This window comes from Hypomesus nipponensis, chromosome 4 (assembly GCF_054491055.1).
Source record: "Hypomesus nipponensis isolate SF chromosome 4, ASM5449105v1, whole genome shotgun sequence".
NCBI classification, from domain to species: Eukaryota; Metazoa; Chordata; class Actinopteri; order Osmeriformes; family Osmeridae; genus Hypomesus; species Hypomesus nipponensis.
In genome coordinates, this window is record NC_140364.1 from 13,525,383 (window position 1) to 13,550,018 (window position 24,636).

General features: G+C 43.6%; 5 protein-coding genes across 5 annotated transcripts; 1 reads left to right on the forward strand and 4 right to left on the reverse strand.

Annotated features, from left to right (window-relative positions):
- Positions 1-134: 134 nt before the first annotated feature.
- On the reverse strand, positions 135-1,942 carry LOC146295705 (apolipoprotein E-like). The gene is made up of 4 exons (XM_084696063.1): positions 1,903-1,942; positions 1,517-1,667; positions 841-1,128; positions 135-560 (listed from the first exon to the last, which is right to left on the reverse strand). The coding sequence occupies exons 1-4, from the start codon at positions 1,940-1,942 to the stop codon at positions 233-235; spliced, it is 807 nt and encodes a 268-aa protein (XP_084552189.1). The 3' UTR covers positions 135-232.
- A 2,175-nt stretch (positions 1,943-4,117) lies between these two features.
- On the reverse strand, positions 4,118-5,596 carry LOC146295706 (uncharacterized). The gene is made up of 4 exons (XM_084696789.1): positions 5,568-5,596; positions 5,411-5,462; positions 5,168-5,312; positions 4,118-4,966 (listed from the first exon to the last, which is right to left on the reverse strand). Exons 2-4 carry the CDS (start codon positions 5,448-5,450, stop codon positions 4,390-4,392), a joined length of 762 nt encoding a protein of 253 aa, XP_084552915.1. The 5' UTR covers positions 5,451-5,462; positions 5,568-5,596; the 3' UTR covers positions 4,118-4,389.
- A 2,960-nt stretch (positions 5,597-8,556) lies between these two features.
- On the forward strand, positions 8,557-10,154 carry LOC146295707 (uncharacterized). The gene is made up of 4 exons (XM_084696788.1): positions 8,557-8,610; positions 8,717-8,768; positions 8,867-9,011; positions 9,212-10,154. The coding sequence occupies exons 2-4, from the start codon at positions 8,729-8,731 to the stop codon at positions 9,786-9,788; spliced, it is 762 nt and encodes a 253-aa protein (XP_084552914.1). The 5' UTR covers positions 8,557-8,610; positions 8,717-8,728; the 3' UTR covers positions 9,789-10,154.
- On the reverse strand, positions 10,142-13,735 carry LOC146295708 (mitochondrial import receptor subunit TOM40 homolog). The gene is made up of 10 exons (XM_084696787.1): positions 13,637-13,735; positions 12,744-12,961; positions 12,502-12,569; positions 12,280-12,372; positions 12,085-12,186; positions 11,829-11,934; positions 11,565-11,687; positions 11,351-11,427; positions 11,131-11,233; positions 10,142-11,007 (listed from the first exon to the last, which is right to left on the reverse strand). Exons 2-10 carry the CDS (start codon positions 12,958-12,960, stop codon positions 10,868-10,870), a joined length of 1,029 nt encoding a protein of 342 aa, XP_084552913.1. The 5' UTR covers position 12,961; positions 13,637-13,735; the 3' UTR covers positions 10,142-10,867.
- Positions 13,736-14,372: 637 nt separating this feature from the next.
- LOC146295709 (putative ATP-dependent RNA helicase ddx6) lies at positions 14,373-23,708 on the reverse strand. Its single transcript, XM_084696786.1, has 12 exons — positions 23,544-23,708; positions 21,446-22,540; positions 21,208-21,312; positions 20,770-20,899; positions 20,396-20,542; positions 20,170-20,264; positions 19,858-19,980; positions 19,610-19,738; positions 19,107-19,287; positions 18,796-18,897; positions 18,287-18,513; positions 14,373-17,945 (listed from the first exon to the last, which is right to left on the reverse strand). Exons 2-11 carry the CDS (start codon positions 21,686-21,688, stop codon positions 18,299-18,301), a joined length of 1,470 nt encoding a protein of 489 aa, XP_084552912.1. The 5' UTR covers positions 21,689-22,540; positions 23,544-23,708; the 3' UTR covers positions 14,373-17,945; positions 18,287-18,298.
- Between the last annotated feature and the right edge of the window lie 928 nt (positions 23,709-24,636).

Consider the following 24,636-nt stretch of genomic DNA (forward strand, 5'->3'; position numbering starts at 1 on the left):
AAGCAATAACAATCATAGGCTACACATTGTTGGTAAGCATATGGCCTTTAATAGTGTTTTGTGAAGATTACATTCATAGATGGATGCCATATGAATAAAGGTGGATTTGTTTATTGCAGACATTTGATGTATCTTTACAGCCACATAAACATTATGTTGAACCTTATTCAAGAGTGCAATAACAAATGTCAGGTGTTGCAAGGTAAAGCGCCCAGGGAATTTGTCCTTAGTTTTACAAGGAGGTGATGGGATTCTCCAACTTCTCGCGGATCATGGTGGCGTAAGGTTGGTACCAGTTGCGGAGTTCTTCCATCTTGCCATCGAAGGTGGTGCGCAGGTTCTCAGCGGTCGTGTCGAACTTCTCGCGGATGTTGTCGGCGCGAGTCTGCAGCTTGTCCTTCACGTCGTCGATGTGGGTTTTCAGCCTCTGGTTGAGAGCGGCGAACTTCTCCTCTGTACGCTCCCGTGCCTGGTTCAGGTAAGGATCAAAGTGGTCCTGCACTGACTCCATTCTGTGGGCTGCTCGAGAATATACCTCCTCCAAGTACGTGTTCACTTTCCTGAAGACAAAAATCAGTTGGAGGTTTCTGTAGTTTTTTTCTAAACTATGCATTTGAAATCTAATAATGAAGGCATTATGTATTGTTGTTAAGCTATATTATTATCATTGTTATAGCTACATAGTGAGCAAAAGTAAGACATGAGCTTTGGTACATTTACACAAACCTTGCAATAAGTGCATTGCACGAAGTCCAATGAATCATAACTTTGAAATAGGAACCTTACTGTAAAATCAGTCCAAAATCAAGTCCAGTGCTCTCGCAATTATCGGAAACTCACTTTTTCATCTCCTCCATGTCCTTGGACAGGCGTTTAGTCAGCTTGTGGGTGTAGGCATTGACCCTGCTCATGACATCATTGGCGTTGTGCTCCACAATGGTCTGAAATTCCTGAGTGTACTGGACTGACTTGTCCCTGGCTTCGATCATGTGAGCGTTCAGCTTGTCTCCCAGCAGCTGCAGGTCCCTACCCACACGCTCAGCGGTGTCCTGGGCGAAGGGCCCCAATTTGGTCTCCATGTCAGTCTTGTAGATTTTCAGCTCTGCCACAATGTCTGTGAGGAGAGTACTGGAGAAAGAAATATATGTAGTTGCTTTTTGTTATACTTATGTATACACGTTGGGATGATTGGCGTCAGTCACGTGTGTCTGCATAAGAATGTCCCACAGAGGCATGTTGCGTCAATGTGTAGAATGTGGACCGCATCGCTTCTTCCATCTCTGCCCCCTTGTGTAGTCTATGTTTTTAAGTACTTGTTCTTCCCCCCTAGTACTGGTTCTTCCCCCCTAGTACTGGTTCTTCCCCCCTAGTACTGGTTCTTCCCCCCTAGTACTGGTTCTTCCCCCCTAGTACTGGTTCTTCCCCCCTAGTACTGGTTCTTCCCCCCTAGTACTGGTTCTTCCCCCCTAGTAAGTGTGAATTCAGACTGTGTTCTGTCTCCTTATTTAATACTCACTCAAGTTCCCTGTTCAGCCTAGAGCTTCTGATTCTCTTGATTGTGTCATCAACCTTGGAGTTCAGGTCGGTGATGTAATCCTTGACCTGGTCCACGGATGTTTCCCAGGAACTTTTACCCTCATCTTGAGGCAGCACGTGTCCGTGGCAACCTGCAAGGAGCACGCGGGAACAAACCGACAAACAGTCAAACAGTCAGTCAAAGCGGTTATTAGTATTTTTTGAAATACAATCTGATTAATTTAAATGCATGGTATTTCTGTTGTATCTTAAAATAAATACTAAATGCATTTTAGTACTATATTAAATACTTGTAAGCAATGGAGAGAAAAAAAGTTCATTTAATTAGTAAACTTTTTGGGGGGAAATTCTCATGAACTAAGTCACCTGACAAGACAGCCAAGACAAAGATGGCCACAACCTTCATGGTGAGTTTGGTAAAGACAGCTGTCGCTACAAACAGAGAAGTTTGAATTAAAAAAGTACACTTGTTTCACATAATATCAAACATGCCATTCAGTATCCAACATCCAAAAAGTGGGATTCAAACACTCACAACTTGTGTTTAAAAAAAGATTAAATGTACTTGAGGCGTTTACTTACCGAGATCTTCCTTGGGGCAATTGAGTAGACAAGGTAAGAGCGATTGACCAGAGTTTTTATACAGCCGTGGTTGTATCAATATTAAGGTGACTTGCTGATCCAAGTCCAAAGTTGCTTAATTAGTGGCATTTTTATTGCTGTATCGACATTTATTCCTCACTGCACTATCAATGTATCAAAGGACACAAAACAGCATGTGACTTCATGTGATCAAGTGTATTTTAGATTATTGGATTTCATACAAATGTGTACATCATCTTTACTGAGTACCAAACAACATGTAGACCCAAAGTTCACTCATGCAGAGAAACGAGTGTTATAGGAAGCTACCAGACCAACAACTTACAACTATCTTACATGATTACATGATTCATGATACGTAATGATATCATCATACTGAAGGTATGTTCACATGCTTCAAAAATCACACGTAGAACACGTAAGGAATAGACCAATGTTTTAGATTATTATTTTACATTTGATGTAAATAAAAAAATAAAAAAAAGGCCAACGGTCGGGATGTTTTCATAACAGTGTCATCTGCATGGGCTTGTAGCTCACATACCCTATTATTACCACCCATAAACGTAGATACGTAGACACTAGACAGGACATAGTCCACTGGAGCCTTCTGCATTTATGGTGTCAATTATTGTGGGCCATTTCTGGTGTAAGTGTGCTGAGGAATAATGTAATTGTTTCTGCTTACTTAAAGTGTGTTATAGTATATAGCAGTATACATAAATGATTCATGGGTATTTCCAAATGATCCTGTCATGGCTGTATAAATAATGCATCCATTCAGCTAATGATTTCATCCAAAGCGACATAGAGCATAGGGGGATTTGAACCTGCTACAATTGAATGTCAAATAGACCCCAAAGATAAAAGTAGAAATCATCAACAGAATTAGCTGAATGAAAACACTTGGCCCCTCCTTGTCTGAATGAGATAAAGGAAAATTTGAGAAGGTGGGCGTCTCTCAACAGCATTTCCTGTGTGCTATCTGGAGGGAAGATGCAGACTGGGGGGTTAGAGTCCAAACAGTGAAGAAACGTAGTATTATGCAAGATGCTACTGGGGTGTAATGTCCATCTCGACTGTTGTGTTGCAGTCATTCATCTTTGGAACAAAGTTCATGTTACTTAAAACAGTCAGCACCAGAGATGGGAAGTCATGGGAACTTATTACACTATAACGGAAGCATATCAGTGACATAATGTTTTGAATTTGAAAAGGCATTGAATACTTAATATTGAAATGTAAACACCACTGAATTTTGTTGGTTTTGAATTTAACTCTTTAAAATAAATACAAAAACGAGCCAAAATATTTTGAGCCCAAAACAATTCGAGACGACAAAATTATTGGCCAAAAAATTTGACCCTTAAAAATATGCCCGTACTTCTTTACATCATCTTGAGTGAAAGGAGTGTACTCAGTACTTTAACCTTTAACAGTCTTTTTCTTCATCTTCTAGTAGTATCTGAACTTCTACTCGAGTGAAGCATGTGTGTACTTTTGTCCTTTCTGGTCATCTCTGGCTGAATGCAATGCAGAGTAAACGTAACTTGGTTAGTCATCAAGGCTGAAAATCTTTTTTAGACCCACAGTCGTGGCACTGGACAGATAAAATAAATGACCCAGTGACTGACTGGGGGGGGGGGTGGATGTGTCTCCATGGCAATGTGTCTCCATGGCAATGTGGTTGATAGCTCCTGGAGCCACTCAGAAATCTAATCAATAGTCTCCAGTGAGACTGGTTCTCATGATGACTTGTAGAAACACACTTGATGAAATCAGTCACTTAAAATACTTAAAACAAGGAAGATTAGAGTTCTATAAGTCAACTGTCAGTTATGCGTGTATCTGTGTATGACATCTATTAATAAGTTCTGTATAACTTCTGTTGAAACTTCTATGGAACTTATATTCATATTTCAATATAACTTATGATAACTTAGGATAGTTCATGAATGTTGACAATTAGAAACTCAAATTTATGTTTTTACTTTTTACTTTTTATTCATGCATGAATACATTGAGACATGAACACAGTCACACAAAGAATAAATAATACTGTTCAAAACTGTTTTCTTTGAGATTTGTTTGTGTTCTTAACCAGGAACCTTAACAACTTGTCCTTAACAACTTGTTATGTAATATTGCACTTTTCAGCCCTAAAATAACAATCTCAATCCAACAGCAGCATTTTAGAGTATGACAGAAAACTTGAAATTGAGAACTCTTGTCCAGTTCCAGCAACTGTGTTTACTGGCTGCCCTTGGTGAAGGACTCCCAGAGGGAGACCAGCTGGACCTTTAGGTCCTGGGCGTTGACCTCCAGCTTCTTCAACTGCTCTCCGTAGGGGGCCAGACTCTGCTGGATCTCCTGGGTCTTCTGGGCCAGCTGGGTCTGGAAGCTCTGGGTCAGAGGAGCCATGCTCTGCTGGAAGGCCTCCAGGTTCTGCTCCATCTTCTGCTTCAGCTCGTCTGTCTGGGGAACCAGCAGAGACTGCAGCTCCGTCACGCTCTTCTCCAGGCTCCCCTTCAGCTCGTCGCTCTTCTGCAGCAGGCTGGCCTTCAGGGTCTCAGAGTCCACTCCCTCTGCGTAGGCTGCCACCTCCTTCCTCAGCTCCTCCACCTGCCTCTGGATGTCTGTGCTCAGCTCCACGGCGTAGGGCTGCAGCTGGGCCCTCATGGTGGTCATGTCCTGCTCAAGGCGGCCCTTCAGCAGCTCAGCCTCCTGGGTGAGCTTAGCCAGCAGATCCTGAGCCAGGGGGGTGACCTGACCCTGCAGGGCCACACTGTACTGGTTGACAGCAGCAGCACTCTCAGAGATCCTGGTACTGTGGAGAGAGACAGAGAGACAGAGACATACAGAGAGAGACAGATACAGAGAGAGACAGAGAGAGAGAGATACAGACGGAAAGGGAGAGAGATACAGAGAGTAGGAAAGAGACAGAGAGAGCGTTTCAATCCAGTGTTGAAGACATGCCTCTGTAACTGTGGTTATGATGATGTGGAGGTTGGTCTACAGTGAGACTTACTTGAACTCCTGGCCCAGCTCAGACTGCTTGATCTTCTGCAGGGTGTCTTCAGCAGTGAGGGTCGCCTTGGCAACATAGTCCCAGAATGCATCTTTCACCAAGTCCAGCTTGGCTGGGTCCTGCCACAGAATGTTGGCATTGCAGCCTGGAGGAAAGGCAGGTAGAGACAGTTAGTGTAAAGTGTGGTCAACTTAACATTAACATCATGTCAGGAATACATTTTGAAATGATTGAGGAACTCACCTGTGAAAACAGCCAGGGCTAAAACCACGAGAACCTTCATGATGGCAGTTGACTGTTGGGGGAAAATAAATCCACTCAATTCACAACCACTTATCTCTCTTAATATTTAAATATAAATAGTCCATACTTGTTCTGTAGAATGTAGCACATTTTTTACCTTGTTGAGTGATCCTGTGTCTTGTCTACGCCAGGTGATTGGAGTGGTTTGTAAAGGTCGTTGCTGGATATTTATAGGAAGCTGGGAGAAGCAGATGGGTACAAAGTCCAGGAGTGAGTGCCCTGCTGTATGTCCCTCTGTCCCCCCTGTCCACCCTGCCTCCACATCACATCCTATTAGTCAAAGCACCAGGACTCTGTGACACAAACAATTTCAGTCATTGTCAAAAATCAGGAGGTCTCCGAATAATGCTCAGATTGCATTGCCTGCAGTTGTGCAGATGTGTTTTACCTTGAATAGACAAACAGTTTTTTGTGTCTCCTAGTCAAATCGTGTGTATGTCATTCCACTATATCTCAGATCAACAAATCGCAGCAAAGACAAAGGTAAAAGGGACAAGTATTGTAGAAACTGCCACAGGAGGTTAAAGGTCACAGACCAAAGCCCTGAAGAGTGATTGCATTACCTCTGATGTGATCTGTTGTGGAATGCATCGTCTCAAGTCTTTTATCTTTTTCAAATGTCCCTCCCCTGTCACTACCAGTTTGTCTATGCTGTCATGTTTTGTTTTTCTTTAGAGTTACTGTTGGTGTATTGTCTGCTTTATTTATTTGGATAGTGACAGTGAGAGAGAAACGAAAGGTTGTAAGAGAGAGAGGGGCTGACTTGATGGAAACGACCCGGCTGAAATGGAACCTGAGTTCCTTGCGGCATTGCCTTAGCCTATAGGTACGCGCTCTACCCTGTGAGCCACCAGGACTCACCCAACACCATCTGCTTTCATCAAGACTGTATCCAATTCAAACCTCATACAACGACAACATCCTACCTCATAAATAATAGAAACCCAATGAGTCAATAATTTTTTTTGTTTCATGATTCAGATGTTGTTTTTTGTTTGTTTTTGTGTCACATACACTGAAAGACAGGAAACTGGGAGGTTGCCACGGCAGCCATGATGCCCCCCCTAGGCAGGGTGTGTTCTCTGCCTCCTCCCAGCAGACTGCCTCCTCCCAGCAGACTGCCTCCTCCCAGCAGACTGCCTCCTCCCAGCACGCTGCCTCCTCCCAGCACGCTGCCTCCTCCCAGCACGCTGCCTCCTCCCAGCAGACTGCCTCCTCCCAGCAGACTGCCTCCTCCCAGCACGCTGCCTCCTCCCAGCACGCTGCCTCCTCCCAGCAGACTGCCTCCTCCCAGCACGCTGCCTCCTCCCAGCAGACTGCCTCCTTCCAGCAGACTGCCTCCTCCCAGCAGACTGCCTCCTCCCAGCACGCTGCCTCCTCCCAGCAGACTGCCTCCTCCCAGCAGACTGCCTCCTCCCAGCACGCTGCCTCCTCCCAGCACGCTGCCTCCTCCCAGCAGACTGCCTCCTCCCAGCACGCTGCCTCCTCCCAGCAGACTGCCTCCTTCCAGCAGACTGCCTCCTCCCAGCACGCTGCCTCCTCCCAGCAGACTGCCTCCTTCCAGCAGACTGCCTCCTCCCAGCAGACTGCCTCCTTCCAGCAGACTGCCTCCTCCCAGCAGACTGTCTCCTTACAGCAGACTGCCTCCTCCCAGCAGACTGCCTCCTTCCAGCAGACTGTCTCCTTACAGCAGACTGCCTCCTCCCAGCAGACTGCCTCCTTCCAGCAGACTGCCTCCTTACAGCAGACTGTCTCCTCCAGGTCGCTTTATAGAGTAACTGGTCCTCCCCGGGGCTTGTGGGTGGAAATTCTGACAGTACTGTAGATTTTGAATAGTCAAGATGCCGGCTTAATACAATTTTGGTACGGTACATTAGCAAACAGAACGCTCTGTGACCAGTTATGACGGAGGACGTATTGCTACGATCGTTCAGAAGGACCGTCCCGTTCACCCCTCATGTATAAACATATAACATATGGTCATTGGTTCTATACACCAATCAATCAATGTAGCAGTCTCTGTGATTGTCTCATAGCCTTAAAAAATTATGTTCATCTTAATGCAGCTACACAGATACTGCTTGCCATGTCTCAACAATGCCATTGTTCAGCTTGTTTAATACCGTACACATGATAATCAGATCAATTTTTTCTCTTTTTTTCTTTTTCTTTTTTTTTTTACTTAGACTTGAATGAATATGGACCTATGAGGTGATTGATGACTTCTCAAGACAGCTGGAGGTCCTATCTGGTCACTTGTGTAACTATACAGTATCTGTAAAAAAAAACAACTACTCTACAAGATTCTCTACACTGGTTGGGTTGGACCGTAGAGCCAAAGTTCAACACATTCAGCACAGTGCTGTACTATGTACTACAGTGACTTACATTTAGCAGACGCTCTTATCCAGAGCGACTTACAGTAAGTACAGGGACATTCCCCCCGAGGCAAGTAGGGTGAAGTGCTTTGCCCAAGGACACGCCGTCATTTTGCATGGCGGGGAATCGGACCGGCAACCTTCTGATTACTAGCCCGACTCCCTCACCGCTCAGCCATCTGACTTAAAGCCGATGTTACCTTAACTGACTGATACAGCTTGAATGGATAACGTCATCCTTGTATCTGTATGCATGTGTGTGGGGTGGAAAAGTACCATCTGTGTGTAACAGATGGTATCATTTGTCTGTGTACAGTTCAAGGAAAATAATAAAGTTTCAACGTCTCAAACTCTTGACAGCAAGTAAGCTGTTTAGTCACCTAAAGGGAACTTTGTCTTGTCAAGGGCCAATTTAATCAACTAGGAATGTGTAATTTCTGACATGATTGTTTGCCCACTCTCACACACCCAACGCTAGATCACTTGCACAGATAAATGACTATCAAGTACTTAAAGTGAAGTTGTATTTATTGGATGAATGTTGAAAATCGAATTCTGTCTTTTTGTCTGTCCCCAAGAGCTTCAGGTCAGGGGTGAGAGTGAGTCACGTTGGGAGGGACAGCAACATGAACCAGCATGGCACTGTGTGCTGGACTTTGTCCTTCACGGTGGCACTACAACACTCATAAAAAGCCCGGTTTGATTCCTGGACAGCACACACTCACTGACAGACCAAGAGACAAGACACAATATCTCTCAAAGGTAAGACACAAGCTTACATTTTATAGAGTTAGTCCAGAACTCTGTGTCATTGAACTCATATAAAAAATTGTAAATTGATCAAATATGTTTTTTTTTAAATCACCAGTCAAGATCAATCATGAAGGTTCTCATGGTTTTAGCCCTGGCTGTTTTCACAGGTGAGTTCCTCAATCATTTCGAAATGTATTCCTGACATGATGTTAATGTTAAGTTGACCACACTTTACACTAACTGTCTCTACCTGCCTTTCCTCCAGGCTGCAATGCCAACATTCTGTGGCAGGACCCAGCCAAGCTGGACTTGGTGAAAGATGCATTCTGGGACTATGTTGCCAAGGCGACCCTCACTGCTGAAGACACCCTGCAGAAGATCAAGCAGTCTGAGCTGGGCCAGGAGTTCAAGTAAGTCTTACTGTAGACCAACCTCCACATCATCATAACCACAGTTACAGAGGCATGTCTTCAACACTGGATTGAACGCTCTCTCTGTCTCTTTCCTACTCTCTGTATCTCTCTCCCTCTCCGTCTGTATCTCTCTCTCTCTGTCTCTCTCTGTATCTGTCTCTCTCTGTATGTCTCTGTCTCTCTGTCTCTCTCCACAGTGCCAGGATCTCTGAGAGTGCTGCTGCTGTCAACCAGTACAGTGTGGCCCTGCGGGGTCAGGTGACCCCTCTGACTCAGGATCTGCTGGCTAAGCTCACCCAGGAGGCTGAGCTGCTGAAGGGCCGCCTTGAGCAGGACATGACCACCATGAGGGCCCAGCTGCAGCCCTACGCCGTGGAGCTGAGCACAGACATCCAGAGGCAGGTGGAGGAGCTGAGGAAGGAGGTGGCAGCCTACGCAGAGGGAATGGACTCTGAGACCCTGAAGGCCAGCCTGCTGCAGAAGAGCGACGAGCTGAAGGGGAGCCTGGAGAAGAGCGTGACGGAGCTGCAGTCTCTGCTGGTTCCCCAGACAGACGAGCTGAAGCAGAAGATGGAGCAGAACCTGGAGGCCTTCCAGCAGAGCATGGCTCCTCTGACCCAGAGCTTCCAGACCCAGCTGGCCCAGAAGACCCAGGAGATCCAGCAGAGTCTGGCCCCCTACGGAGAGCAGTTGGAGAAGCTGGAGGTCAACGCCCAGGACCTGAAGGTCCAGCTGGCCTCCCTCTGGGAGTCCTTCACCAAGGGCAGCCAGTAAACACAGTTGCTGGAACTGGACACAAGTTCTCAATTTCAAGTTTTCTGTCATACTCTAAAATGCTGCTGTTGGACTGAGGATGTCATTGTAGAGTTAAAAAGTGCAATATTACACATATGTTTGCATTACATTATCTAGTGTACCTGGACAAGTGGTTAAGAGCCAAAACTTCTCCACACCCTCCCATACAAGATGGATCAAATGAAACTGCTGTCAACCCAAACCTCAACTCCTTTGATATACTCATCTGAACCTATCCAGTATTTATGTGCATAAATATACATATTTCAATGCTAATGTCCGGAGTTTGTCAATTCCATTTATTCAGGCCTGGGCATTAAAGATGACAATGATTTTTATAAGAAATGGCATTTATTATTTTTCCAATAGATATATACAGGTAATATATATAGTTTCATATATATATATTGACCATTAGAAGATGACAAATAAAAGACAAACAACTTGAAAACCACTACTTTCTCCCTGGTTCTCATCACATAACTGAACCAACCGAAGAAACTGCACAAACTTTGTCATTCACTTCATGCCAAGACAAACCGTACAGTACAAAACAGTGTGGAATAAAACATAGGCAAAACAAAGACAGATTAAACCGGACAGGCGCTGACCAAATTAAACACACAACAACCGTAATTTGACTTGACCAGAAACCACTCGTTTTTACGTCCTCCTGTTCAGCTGTCCGCCAAGTTGGTCGCTGATGTTCGTGTTCAAAGTCTCGTCACCTCCTTGTCCTATAACTGGCAGACGGATGAATGCGCCCTCAATTTTAGTTTATTTTGTTCCATTGATTACTATGTAACTCCAGGCATACCATTTCAAATTACACATTTAGTCTTGACACATTATTGCAATGTGACCCCCCCCCTCACAAAAAAACAAAAACAAAAAAAACAATTAGCTTGCAAAGTCAGATTTGGGAGACAAGTTGAGGAAACACGAGACTGAGGAGCGAGTCCTGGCCTTCAACATGCCTGCCGTTGGTACGTTTGTCTGTCTTTTCTGTGAAGTCTCACAGGGGATGTGACCCCCTGACCCCCGCCACCGCAGAGCGTCTAGCCAATGGTAACACCAAAACCGCACTGGAACTTGTTCTTGCGATGGTTGAGGAAGGCTCCCAGGACTAAGGAGAGGGGCAGTGGGATCAGCTTCTTCTCTAGCGTCGCCCCAACCACCCAGTTACTATCTACAGAACCTGGAGGGAGAGACCAATCAGCCGTCGTTAACCTCATAACTGTAAACATGTACGATGACAGGAAGTGACAGGGAAGAGTCTAATGAGGGGACAGTGTTTTGAGAACCGTTCATTCAGCCTTACCTTTGAAGAGTAGATTGGCTTTAGGCACGTCGAGCTGGTAACCGAATGAAACGCTGGTTTCCTGCATACGAGTGCTAGCCTCGAACTCCACGCCTACCTGCAACTGTGGGACACGGAACATACAAGCATGAATAGAGAGTTACACATTTGCAAACTAACACAAAGCAGTTGCTTCCAGGGCAAACAAGAAGAAGAGAATGAAGAGAATCTCGGGTGATACCTGGTCATTAGCTTTGTGATAATAAGAGGCATGTGCCCCTGCTCCTCCTAATGTCAGCGTAGCAATGAAGTTACTGCCTAGAAGAAAAAAGACAGAATTTACACCATAGACCAGGATCTCAACTCTAGCTTTTGAAAAAAAAAAAAAAAAAAAAAGGACTCATTGTGTTCATGTGATATGAATCTTTCCCGGTTCTGTCAGAGGAAAGAGCTACCTGTGTATCTGCCAGCAAGAGACATGACAGCACCCTCCTCTCCCGGTCTTCTGTGGTAAACAAGCTCTCCTCCCAGGGCCAGGGACGGGGTTATGGACTGGAGGTAGTGTGATACTATAATACCTATTGAGGGAAAAAGTGGGAGAGACACAATATTCAATATTGCTTTGAATTGAGGTAATATTGCTTTGAATTGAGGTGAAACCTCAATGGATATAAAAACCAGACGGCCTTGAATAGAGTTATGGGATAGAGATGACCAACCAGAGCCTACTAGGACGTCTGGGTTGCCCATGGTAACGGCAGCAGTGAAGTCCTCTCCTCGGAACTCGAAATCCCCCTGCCAGTTCATAAACTTCTGCTGCTGTGTCTGGGAGCAAATACAAAAGACGACCAAAGTTCAAGCTGACAGCTAAACAAAATGACTTTACGCAGTTGTTTAGTTTTGTTGTTTTAGCCATGGAAAGCCTTGGCGTGGTGGCAGACTGAACAAAAATAACCAAAAGATAATCAGCGTTACCTGAAAGGCGAGTTTGGAGCGGAGTTTCTCGGAGACCTGATGAATGACCTGGGCGTTGAGGCTCCCGCTGTTGTCCATGTCTCCTACCATGACTGGGAAAGACTGCAGACAAAATCACACTTTTAGACGACAACAATTCCTGACCAAATGTATAAAATATATATATAAATGTGAGATCAGAGGTCACCACAATACCTCAGCGGGGCCCATCTGTTTAGAGCCCACATATGTGGCCCCGAAGCGATAGCTGGACTCTCCCAGGGTGCTGAGCATTAACGTGTGATTCACCTAATTTTTGCGGAAGACCGCACACACACACAAATGCATCAGTCAATCGTCTCAGCATTGGTTCAATCCACAGCACGAAAACAAGATTAAATGGATTCTAATGACAGTGAAGTGTTGACCCTTACTGACCTGGAAGTGATTGCTAAGGCCCTTGTTAACAATAAGCCGTACACCCTCCATCTGCATGGGAAAAACCTCTGAAAACCAAAATGGCAGACAACTGAGACACAGCAATACAGTCCAAAATGTCCCCCCCCCCCCCCCACACACACACACACACACAGCAACAGTCCTATACCCCCCCCCCCCTCCCACACACAGCAATACCATCCAATATTCCCCGGTGCCATGGCAGAAACATCTTTGGTTACCTTTGCACTTGCGGTGGCACTCCTCAAACGCCCCAGGGTTGGGAAGTGGAGGCTCCGACTCCCCCTGCTGACCGGAGGCTGAGCTGCCAGCAGGCAGGACAGGCGACACTGGGGGCATACTGAACCCAGGAGGCACAGTCAGCCCAGGGCCACCTGGGACCGCCCCAGACGAAACTGGCGGTGGGTTAGGGGAGCTGGCAGCCAAAACACTGCCCATTCTGAAGAAAGGGATTCACGGGGAAGAGGTGTGGTGAGGATAAGAGTCTGTTAGGGACTCGATGTAACACAGGACAGACGAACAAGAGGTGGATTTTGTAGAAGATGCTGGGAGACGGGTTTGGAGAACCGAAGCGGTGCCGCTTTAAAACAGTATGTTAATGCCAATGCATGTGACCAAAAATGCATTTCCAGACGTCATCGTGGATCATTTGGCAAACGATGTCATTTTCAAATGTTTGTTCTTTAAAGACAAGTGAATTAACATTGGCGTTGATCCTGAACTGCTCTTTGCAAAATCGTACAGCTATCAACTTGCCATCAGTGCTAGGAATCTAGATGTTCGATGGTCGTTATAATGTCCCTAGGTTGAGTACTCGCCAGTTGGCTAGTAAGTAGATTAAGCTATTGCATGGCTAAACTGGCTTCGCTGCTCTGCTAACTGTGCTGCAATAAGATGGCTAGCTAACCAACTAGCTAACTCAGCTAGCTCGCTAGCATGCTAGCTGACATCTTCCAGTGGTCTAATACCCTAACAAGTCAATGAGAATGTTTGTGTTGCACACTGTGTAGTTACAGACCTAAAAGCAAACCAACAAGTACAGTAACAATTTTATATATAAGCGGCATGTTTTCTATTAAACCTCGTGTTATAAAATTGTAGACAGGCTACTCACGTTGTGATTTCCAGAGGACGATTCAACACCCGGCAGTACCAACGAAGAAGAAACTGTCATGACTCATCAGCAAGTCCTGCCTACTTGCAGAAAATACAGTTGTGGATTGGACAAATTATAACATGCCTCAAGAGGGCTGGCAGACTCACCTGTCAATCTTGAACTACGCAACCAGCATGTATTCACTCTATGAAAGGACTTGATTTCCCTGTTTTGACCCCTCCTTTACTTTCAGCATATTGGTTCAGAGAGCCGTCATTTGCAAGCGGACTTAAATAGGATTGGACAATTAGACACCCGCCTTCAAGAACAGCTAAACGCATATTTGCAGCATTTTCACCAACTGGGTCAGCCTGCATTCCATTGGATAAGAAGGTTGATTGTCATGGAATGATTGGTGGGCCTGTGGTTTTCAGAGGTAAAGAGTGGGGGGGGGGGGGGGTTACCAATTCTAAGTTTGGTTGCAATTCATGACGGTTCGAATGCAGAAAACGTGCAGCTATGAAGGTCAGTAAGACAGGGTCTGGGCACAGTCAACCAGCCACGGAACAGTTCATTAAGCCATTTCCATTCAATAGCGCGGACTACCCTCCAATCTTTTGTCTTTCCGTATTCGAAGTGATGTCTTTCCGTAACCACAACTCACCATCAGATTCCCAGTTATGGGTTTATTTTTAGTTGATAGGTAGTATTGCCTTTTCTGGACCCCTCAAGTGAAAAACGAAGACACCAAACATTTAATTTCATTTCAATTTATTAAAGTCCAATGATCGCCTGCATTTACTCAAAGAACAGAGTGTAATCTTCAGTATTACTTTTTTTTTTTACTTCAGTTTTTAGTAGAGGGGATACAGCCAAACAGAAATCACAAGAAATGCATAAAACCTGTATTGTAATAGTAGCCAATCAAAACAATACTAGAGTATATGCCAATCAAAACCGCAAATTCAATTAATATATAAACCTTGACATGAAAATGCTTCAATTATAACTTTATTATACTTATTGAGTATTGAACATGGCGCTTACGTCAGTTTAAGGAAAAATTCAGGACTTTCTAGTTATGTTTTTTTTGTAAGTAAACGCAAGTTCTTTGTTTCTCAACTGTTGTTGGGGTGCGTAACAGGTTTGAAAACAACAAATAAGATAAATTGCCACAAAAGGTGTGTACATGACAACCCTGCCCAAACCCCCCAAAAATCAAAAACAGGACTGAGCTGAAGTCTCGATATTATACTTAACTGCCCTTTTGTGACAACAGAAATGTATGTCAACTGTTACATACAGGGTGCGTATCCCGGGCAAACAGGACTTTTACTTGTACATGTTTTAAAAAAGAAATTCAAATTGAGAAAAGACTGCTTCTATTGTCTCAGTGTTACATCTTTGGACTGTCTTCGGTCCATTATGATACATGAGATCTCATAACGTCCCAGGAATTTAATGGCCTGGAAATATTTGAGACGCTGTTTGTCAATTACTACTTCTCCAATATGAGAATAATAGACCCCTCTGGTTTCAGATTTTCTTGGGAGTCGTCATTTTATTCCGTTCAAACCTTGTGCAGCAATACTATGATTGCTACATTACATTAAACCCCAACCCAGCCTCAATCCCCACCATTGAAAGCTTTTCTTACTCATGTTCTAAACAGGTTGCTGTGAACTTGGTTACTCTACATACCTGAAGGTTACCAGGAAGGTTACCCCCCCCCCCCCCCCTCCACACATTCATAATCATTCACACAGGTAAACCCGACTCAACAGCCAAACTTATGCAGTTAGACATGGTATTCGATTGTGACAAGCATCCAGACTCCACCAACTGACAAAGAGCTGCATCAACATTTAATGCTCCCCTTTAACCGGTCTCTTTAATAACCCTTGACACGGGAGCCGAGATGGGAATATGCCGCATCCTGCCCTTAACTATTTATGCATTCTGTACTCCACACAGTGCTTTGACCTGTTCTGTGCTAGCAAAGTACGGGTTACAAGAGGAGACTAGTAAATTGGAAGTCATTTGCCAATGCCCAAAAATAGTATTTAGACATTATATGTCACTCTTACAATCGAAGACATAAAACATCGATGAAACATACAGCATCCTAACTGATTCACACACTTGTTGTCTTTCATTCACACACACGCTACACTTTTTTGGTTTTGCTTCAATGTAAATCCTGAAAGTCAGTTACCAAAAGGATGAAAAAAAACAAAAATAACTCTTGACCACCACGAAGCAAATATTTTTTGTACTTGTAAACGCCTTGTGTAAACTACGAATCATTTGCACCTCATTTCCTCAAAATGATTCAGAACACCTCGTAAAAAGACCGACCAAGCTAATCTGGGGTGTGTTCCCGAATTTCTTCAAAAAAATGTGATACTTTTTACTCACAAAGATGGAAGATAATCTCAGGTTACAAGATCAGAAAAAGCACCCCAATATGACTGTGCTAGGTTAGCATTCTCTCAAGCATTTAAAGCAAAAACAATGGTAATGGTAATTGTCCAACCTGTACATTGGAACTAAAAGTATGAGGGTTTCAAAACAAAAATTGTTTACGATTGTGGTTGTGGTAAAGGTTTAAGTACCGGAGAGAGGAAAAAATTCAAGATGTCAGAGCAGCATGACATCTTGAAGACTTGGATTTCACAAACCTACCAAAAGTGTTCCCGAAGTCCCAAATACCAGCAATATCCCCTACCTGCTCAGCAAAGCATCAATAAAATGATTTTGAAACATCTCCAAATGTATCGATTTGTTTTCTGTTTTCATCTCTAGCTAAGGTTTTTTTTTTTTTTTTTTTTTTTTTTTTAAAGGAGGGTCAAAAAAAAAAAAAGGATCACAGCTGCCAGTTTGAAGATGCTACAACTTTGCTTTCAAAATAAAGCCCGACCCTCAGGCGATGATATTTTACTTTCTCAAAATATATATATATATATAAAACAAACAAACAAACAAACAAACAGGGGCCTCACATCAATAAAGTAGAAGTATGATGAAATCATACAAGAGGATTGCCTTGCAATCCTTATCCATTCTATCAAAATGCCTCAATGTTTCTCCTGGAGTTTGGATGAAGAAAATTATCAGAGAGCTTTGAGGGATTGGCATTTACCACCGGGCTGAAAATAATAAATTGGCATTAAATACATTCAAAGACCTCAAGTTAACATGGGTCTGAAGAAATTGAGGAAAAATGTTGGCCTTTAACCTAATGGGTTTACACAAGGTTTGGGGGGGGGGGGCAAAGAAAGAGTCAACCTTTTTGTTCTGCACCATGTAAACTTCCAGAGCACCTATAGTTACCTTAACAAAACCCTGTGCATATTACCAAATTGCAGCCCAGAGAATAGTCATATAAAAAATCTTCACCACTGTGAAATAATAATGGAACTCCAGTTCAGGGTTAAAATCAGGCCCCATGGCACAAGCTAGCTAGACGATACTTGTGTTGAGTAACTGGTCGTGACCTGGTCATATAATAAATCCTGTGTTGTGTTTCATTTTAGACTAACATCAATAGCTTTATTATAGGCAGTCTGTCTTTTGGTGATTTAATCCTATTCGCTCCAACTTTAAGAGTGTTTCCATAGTGACATGAAAACAGTCACGTCAAAATAAGGATGCTTTTTATTGCAAGGTTCACATCTAAAAAGTGATCCTCTCGAGCCGGGTCACTGCACGTCTCAAAGAAAGAGGACTGCCCTCGCCGCGCACAACAATTAAATTGCATAACGGATACCAAAGAAAATTCCAGCTTCACTATTTAGCTTAATTGTGCTCATATTCTGGTTGTCATGAGAAACAGACGTATGAATGGATGAGAGTGCATGTGAGAGAGTAATCAAGGCACTTGAGTGACAACTGGAGAGAGGGAGGACTGAGTGAGGAGGATGGCTGGTGGCAGTCACGACACCTCTAATATCCATAGACCTAGTTTATACTTGCTAGCCATAAACTTGGGAGGGCTACATATTCAGAACAGGTTAAAAACAACTTAACAAGCACGTGTACCCCCTGACCATCTGCTGTACTAAAAAAAATAAAAAAAATAAATGGCTTCTTCTAAAGAGACTATAAAGTCTATATATAAATAGGGTGCATGGGGTGAGTTAGCTCGGTGCAAAACAAAACGGTTGGAACGTTTCAATGAACAATCTGTGGGCAGCTCTCAGTGAAATAAAAGAAATTATAAAAATCAAAACATAAAATCCTTGACATCCATGAAATTTGAAGAGGTGCCTTAAGCCAGTGTGCAAGAGCAGGATTTCGTACAAAAGCCTGGTTCTGTCTTACTGTCCTAGATGAAAGACAAGATGTCAGGGATTAGAGAGAGATGGGTGGCAACACAAGGATCAAGGAAAGGGGAGGGAAGGAGAGGTTGCTAATTAACCCCTTACTCCCTCCTGCAGTATTTGTGGATCATGAGAAACAGTTTACAACAGAATAATCAATAGGAAAAGACCTAAACAATCCCTGTGACATTAGCTGGTTGGAACTAACATTGTGTAATTCATACTGATCCTATTCGAATCGCATCTCTGCAAATGCTAAGCAGCTGCTTTGGGACATAGGAAGAGAACCACTGCTGCAAAAAATGTGGGAAATGTAGGCTTTTTTTTTCTTCGGGGAGGGACTCACTGGATTAGGGGTTTAGGGTTCCCCTTGCTGCCGACCGGCCTTCTCCTCCACCTCCTCCACCTCACAGTCTGGGTTGGAGGTGTGGAACTCGGCCACGTACAGGCTCTTGTCGATGCTGCCGGGGATGGGCTTGATGTCCGTCACCAGCTGGTCCTCGATGGACTTCAGGTTGAAGCGGTCCTCCGAGGTGATCAAGTTAATGGCCAGGCCCAGATGACCAAACCGCCCTGATATGGAGAGAGTGAGTGAGAGTGAGAGAGGGGAGAAGACAGTCTTCATGAGAAAAGGTGTGTGCAACCAAACCCAACAACTGTTGGCTCTTGGTGTTTGTTTGGGCAGTGTGAACTAGCTGCAAGTGTGGAGTAAAACTTGTATTTTTTATGTTACGTATTTTTTATGTAAGGCCATCTTTGAAATGTAGATCTAGACCGGGTAATGGACTGGATTATGTCAAGCAGTTGTAGCTATAAAGGTCGGCAGCTGAAACAGAGATGCGTCAGTCCACGTACCAGATCTGCCAATGCGATGAAGGTATGTCTCGGCGTTCTTGGGGAAGTCAAAGTTGATGACGACGTTGACCGCCTGAATGTCAATCCCTCTGGTGAACAAATCTGTTGGATGAAACCCAGAAAATGTGATGCTACTCAGACAGCAATGTAGAGCTACAATCATATTGCTTTACACTCCGTAAACCACATCATTTTCCAACAAAGACAGCTTCGAAATATTACATCCAAGATATACACGTCTACAACTCTAAAGTAGCAAGTTTTCTATGCTAAAGCTGATTGGCTAAGCCCAAATGCGGTGGCATACATACCTGTGCAGACCAGATTTCTGCAGAGCCCATTTCTGAAGTCGTGGAAAACACGGTTCCTGTACTCCTGCATCATCTTGGCGTGGATGTAGAAGCAGGAGTAACCTAGCTGGGTGATCTTCTTGGCTAGGAGCTCAACTCGCTGGGTGGAGTTGCAAAAAATGATGGACTGATTGATCTGGAGCTGTAAGACAAAGACCAAACAGGAGAACATGTGTTACACACCATTCTCAGGGTCTGATTTGGGAGGATCCAACATAAATGGAAAGACACCCAACCATCTTAAAATACTTTAAAACCTGCACTGTAACAACCACCAACAGTTGGTTCTGGTGGTTTGGTATCATATGCTTGTTTGTTGGAGCAGTGTGAAAACGACACTTATCTTTCCAGACATTCTAAGCCCAAAAAAAATACATTTTGTGTTTGTTGGACGTTGTTGGGGGCAGTGTGAGCTGGCCTTAACTACCAAGCCAGACACGCTGTGGCGTGGTGACGAGCCTCACCCTGGAGAAGAGCGTATTGAGGCAGTGAACTTTCTGTCGCTCTGTGACGTAGGCGTAGTACTGGGTGATTCCCTTCAGAGTCAGCTCCTCCATCAGGTTGATCTCATAGGGCTTCTGAAGGTGCTTGGCCTGGCCCGGGAGGAAAACAATGACAGTTGGTACAGAAGAAGATTTGCGTCATTTACAAACACAAAAGGTTTCCTATTGGTTTGCACACAGATTCTTTGGGACCCTTCTCCTGTGCTCACCATGAACTTCTGCACGCTCATGGGGAAGGTGGCAGAGTAGAGCAGGATCTGCCTGTTCTTAGCCAGGAAGCTGATGATATCTTCGATAAGCACCACAAAGTCCTGAGACAGCAGCTTATCTGCCTGAAAGGAAGAGTGGGGGGGGGGGGGGGGAATATATTTTATGTAGACATGCTTGGGCCTTGGATAGGGTGCAGAATCTTAATTCAAGGCCCATCATGGTCAAATACAAGGTAGCTGGTGGGTCTAATTCAATGGAAATATCCTGTAAATATTGTCTGGTTAGTGAATTCCTCCCGTTTCATCCCTTACCTCATCCATCACCATCATCTGGACTCTGTCCACTTTGGCCACACCCTTCTTTATCAAGTCCAGGATCCTGCCAGGTGTGGCAATGACCACATGCACTGTGAGAGCGGAGGAGAGAGCGCAGTCAGAAGGATGGCAAACTGGGTGGAAACAAGCTGCTAACTGATCACATCTGCAACACCCCCGCTCCGTCCCACAGAACGGAATCCATCATTGTATTTTTTATTACCGGTCTCGTCCAGGCGCATGATGTCATCTCGCAGGTTGGTTCCTCCGGTGGTGGCCATGACCTTGACCCCTCCCAGGTGTTTGCTGATCTGGATGCTGATCTGGCTCACCTGCAGGGCCAACTCGCGGGTAGGGACCATCACCATGGCTATCGATCCAACAGAGAACAAGACTCAGTAAGAAGGAGGAGGGGACATCCATAAAGCCAAGAGGCATGTGGTGCAACAGACAAGAAAGACTTTCTTCAGAGAAAGTATTGATATTATAAAATACTGCTTGTGTAAACTATAATCCAAAGTTTCTGTAGTGACGTATCGGTTGTTAGACACGCTTAGTCACTTGTGCCTTTGTGCTTGTGAAAAGACGTATTTCTACCTTGTATGTGATCCTTCTTCAGGTCTATTCTCTCCAACATGGGGATGAGGTAAGCACCGCTCTTTCCTGTCCCGTTCTTGGCCCTGGCCAGGATGTCGCGGCCCGACAGGGCGATGGGGATGCTCTCCTCCTGGGGGGACACAAACACATGGGTTAACATGCTGTGAATAGAAAGAATGTGTGTGTGTGTGTGGGGGGTCAGATGGCTGAGCGGTTAAGGAATCGGGCTACCACTCCAAAGGCTGTCAGTTTGATTCCCGGCGGTGCCAAGTGACGTTGTGTCCTTGGGCAAGGCAGTTCACCCTTCTTGCCTCGGGGGAATGTCCCTGTTCTTACAGTACGTCGCTCTGGATAAGAATGTCTGCTAAATGGCTAAATGTACAGTAGATTCACACACCTGATCACACAAAAAAGAACCCAAAATCCTAACTGCCATACCTGGATGGGGGAAGGCTTCTCCCAGCCCATCTCAAAGATGCCCATCAGTAGCTCTCGTTTAAGACAGTAGTCCTCAAATTCATTCCCCTTGGTGGAAGTCACGTCCTGGGAAACAAAACAGTCGATTGGGTGCTTTTAAAACATGCTAGAGGGACTACACGAGGACAATGTATGAAACTGAGGTGAAAAGGGCAGATTTGGAATTTAGAAGGCAGAAAAAGACTGAACTCTGACTTACAGAAGTCCGGACCCTGGTGTCTTTGGGAGGAAGCTGCAGGTTCTTTTTCCAGTCATCCCCAAACCTGATGCCAGTTCCCTCCTGGGGCACACCTCCAGCTTTCTGAGCGAGCCCTGTCACCTTTCCCATGGCTAGGGGTCCTGATTGAGGTGAGGCCGGTTTGGGCTGTCCTCTTAGCTGCCCGTTCTGCTTGTTTAGTCCCATAACAACAGGGCCAAGACTCTCTGTTCTGGCAGTTGCCATTTAGTCCTTTTGTTTATTTTCTTCTTTAAATCTTTTTTTTTTTTTTTTTTCTTTCTTCCCACTCAAGTTCTCTACTCAAAAAGCTTCTCCAAAAAGTAGAAAAGTCTATTAAAGCATTAACAAATCATATTTTCTATTCTGTTTTGTTCAAAGCTCTGACAACAGAAGTCAATTTATAGTATTTACATATACACAGATACGTTCAGTTCGGTCCCCTATAACAACAGAGTGACTGACGTATGGAAAAATAAGTCTTTATACAAGAGCTCTTCAAAATGAAGAGAAATTTGCATTCATATGCATAAATACCTGCACACAATATAGAAAATTATATGTGAACAAGTATCAAGGGGTTTAGGTCCTGAAACAGAACAGCTAAGGCAATTTTCACTGAGGGGATAGAATCAGATTTTATAATCTTAATTAACCTCGGTTTCTCTTTTTCGATTTCAACAACAGTATTTCCTTATGTTTTTGAGTCCTTTAGAAACGCTCAATATCTTTGTCCTTGAAAATATGTTCTTGAATCTTTATACAAATATTTCCCTCAAAACATACGATCCTTGATCAATATTTGCTTTCCACTGTTTTTATAGATCTCCACTTGAGGGGGGAAAAAAAATGTTTCCTGATGTTCAAAATATACAAAGGGTACTACAGTCCAAAAGCAAATGCTTTTAAGTTCGCCTTTGGCTCCTCCTGTCCGGTGCTCCGGGGGTCCACTGACTTCTCAGACGCCACAGGTTCTCTCTCGGTGTGTGTGTGTGTGTGTGTTTAAGTGTTTAAGAGTGTGGTTGAGTGTGAGAGGGCTTGAGCAGGTTGTTTCCTCTGCAGTCAGTCAGCAAACCAAACCTGTGCCAAATGGAAGGAAGACAGAGAACAGGAGATTAGTACAGTAAACAGAGCGTGAAACACTAGAATACGGTCACATAAACATTTGCACTTCAGAATTTTCAGTTTACATGGGCGAAGTATCTACCTTTTTGCATGAATGCAAAAATGATGAAGATACCACAAAGACTATAATAATTTTTCTATTTCTGCAACGCTATATGAAGATGGCAAAAAGTGTGGGAGCTCAATTTGAAACAGAAGTGGCACCTTCTACGCTTTCCAAAAAACTTGTGACAGTTTCAGTTTCATTTCAGCATGGTGAAAAATGTCAAAAGCATTAACATTGCAAATACCCGAACGCACACTTAAAAACGTGCATTAATCATGATCATGTCAATTTTTGCCTAACATGGAAGCTAGCTGCGTGCAAAATGTAAGGCCATTCGATTCAACAACCTTGAGCTAATGTTGTAACTGTAGTTGAATAATTCCCTAGGACTCTTGTATGATAGTGGGCCCAATTTTACACTAATACTAGCCTAACTACATCGAGCCCGTCCAGTAAGTCTTAATAGAAAGCACGTTACAATTCACTACATCATGCGACCCTTTGTGTTCAGATTTGCAACATGGGGAAAACGGAAGGTTCTTTGCAATAGACCAACATAATTGAACCGCTAACATTTTGCTATCTTACCAACTTCCTCGAAAGAGAGTGAGCTAATCAAGTGAGCTAACAAAACAAGATTGACGTGTATCGACTAATTAAACAATGTAGCGTGTTAACATAATAAACTTTCAATGTGACACGCTGTCTGCATTTTAAATATTACATCTGAAAGCAAGCGGGACTACCTGCATTAAATTTGCTATAGGTAGTTCCTACTCTCAAACCAGTTTGTTGTCGTTTAGCTAGCTTAGCTAGCTAAGTAAACTAGCCTAGCTATGTAGCTAGCTAGCAAGCAGGTTAGAGAGCTTATTTTTTCTAATTTAAATGGCTCAAAACACACTGTAAACCCACCTTTCTCCGATGCTGGTGTTACAACTAATCTTCTGTGTGTGGCAGATTAGTTACTCTTTTCGCTATAAGACTTAGATTGTTAAATTCACCCGAATTCATTCGTCTCTATTGTGTTTGTTCTTGCTAATTCAACATGGTCTCCTTCGCTTCATCGTCTTCTTCTTTGTTCTTGCCATTTAAACCCCCCGTGAGGTTCTAAGCCAATCCTGCCATCTAGAGGTGAGACTATTACTGGAGGTTGTCACTATATTGTCGCATAAAGCTGTGTTTTTATCTTTCAGATATTGTTTCTACAGATAAGTATTTTAAGATTGCAGAAATAATGTAAGGAAATATGTCTTAAAGATAACTTTTGATGTGTTGTGCTTGAAGTTACACGCAAACATATCTATTACCCACTCGAAAGTACAGTGCTTGCAGCTTGTCAAAATGAAGAGGCAGATATCACGTTTTGCAACACTGATAGTTATATTTAAACTACAGTCTTGTATCCTTTAAAATGAGATCAGAATTTCAAGAACTGATAAATATTTCAACAATTCAACACGTAAAATGACACAGATGTGTAACCAATATTATTTTTTTTACAATCAAAAACATCTTAAATATTCAGACCTCACATTTACAGTAGCTGGTAAGCATAACTTTTGTGAACAGTGCTGGGCCATAAACACTCATGTCTAACAGCAGCTCATGTCTAACCTAAAGTATCTGTGCATTGTTAGCTTGATATAAGCTTGATAACTCCTATCTTCGTACAGACAAAATTGTGAGAAGCCTTCTATGCCTCCACATGGAAGGGTTTGCGCAATACGGCTCATCTACTGTAGAAACAGGTTGAAGGCACAACAGCTCACACATGGTCATGGTCATGTTTTGCTTTTGTGCTTGTGTCTTTGCACTTCTACACAAGCCTTTGTGGTTAAACTTTGTGAGATGTAAAGGATAGTTAAGTGATGTGAATGATTCCTTTGCGTCAAGAGTACAGCCCTGACACACACACATTTATTTCCAGTCTCCTTAAAGTAAACTTTTTTCTCAAGTCTTCTTAATTCTTCTTTTTTCTTTCCATGTACTAAATACATCCTGAAAA

Coding starts and splice junctions, on each gene's coding strand:
- LOC146295705 (XM_084696063.1), bottom strand. CDS start 1,942: ATGAAGGTTGTGGCCATCTTTGTCTTGGCTGTCTTGTCAG. Junction 1,668..1,902: donor TGTCTTGGCTGTCTTGTCAG/GTGACTTAGTTC, acceptor TGCTCCTTGCAG/GTTGCCACGGACACGTGCTG. Junction 1,129..1,516: donor AGGCTGAACAGGGAACTTGA/GTGAGTATTAAA, acceptor TTCTTTCTCCAG/TACTCTCCTCACAGACATTG.
- LOC146295706 (XM_084696789.1), bottom strand. CDS start 5,450: ATGAAGGTTCTCGTGGTTTTAGCCCTGGCTGTTTTCACAG. Junction 5,313..5,410: donor AGCCCTGGCTGTTTTCACAG/GTGAGTTCCTCA, acceptor CCTTTCCTCCAG/GCTGCAATGCCAACATTCTG. Junction 4,967..5,167: donor GAGCTGGGCCAGGAGTTCAA/GTAAGTCTCACT, acceptor CTCTCTCCACAG/TACCAGGATCTCTGAGAGTG.
- LOC146295707 (XM_084696788.1), top strand. CDS start 8,729: ATGAAGGTTCTCATGGTTTTAGCCCTGGCTGTTTTCACAG. Junction 8,769..8,866: donor AGCCCTGGCTGTTTTCACAG/GTGAGTTCCTCA, acceptor CCTTTCCTCCAG/GCTGCAATGCCAACATTCTG. Junction 9,012..9,211: donor GAGCTGGGCCAGGAGTTCAA/GTAAGTCTTACT, acceptor CTCTCTCCACAG/TGCCAGGATCTCTGAGAGTG.
- LOC146295708 (XM_084696787.1), bottom strand. CDS start 12,960: ATGGGCAGTGTTTTGGCTGCCAGCTCCCCTAACCCACCGCCAGTTTCG. Junction 12,187..12,279: donor AACAGATGGGCCCCGCTGAG/GTATTGTGGTGA, acceptor TTTTGTCTGCAG/TCTTTCCCAGTCATGGTAGG. Junction 11,428..11,564: donor TCTTGCTGGCAGATACACAG/GTAGCTCTTTCC, acceptor TTTTTCTTCTAG/GCAGTAACTTCATTGCTACG.
- LOC146295709 (XM_084696786.1), bottom strand. CDS start 21,688: ATGGCAACTGCCAGAACAGAGAGTCTTGGCCCTGTTGTTATGGGACTA. Junction 20,543..20,769: donor GAAGAAGGATCACATACAAG/GTAGAAATACGT, acceptor TTGGATCGATAG/CCATGGTGATGGTCCCTACC. Junction 18,898..19,106: donor CAGAAATCTGGTCTGCACAG/GTATGTATGCCA, acceptor TTCATCCAACAG/ATTTGTTCACCAGAGGGATT.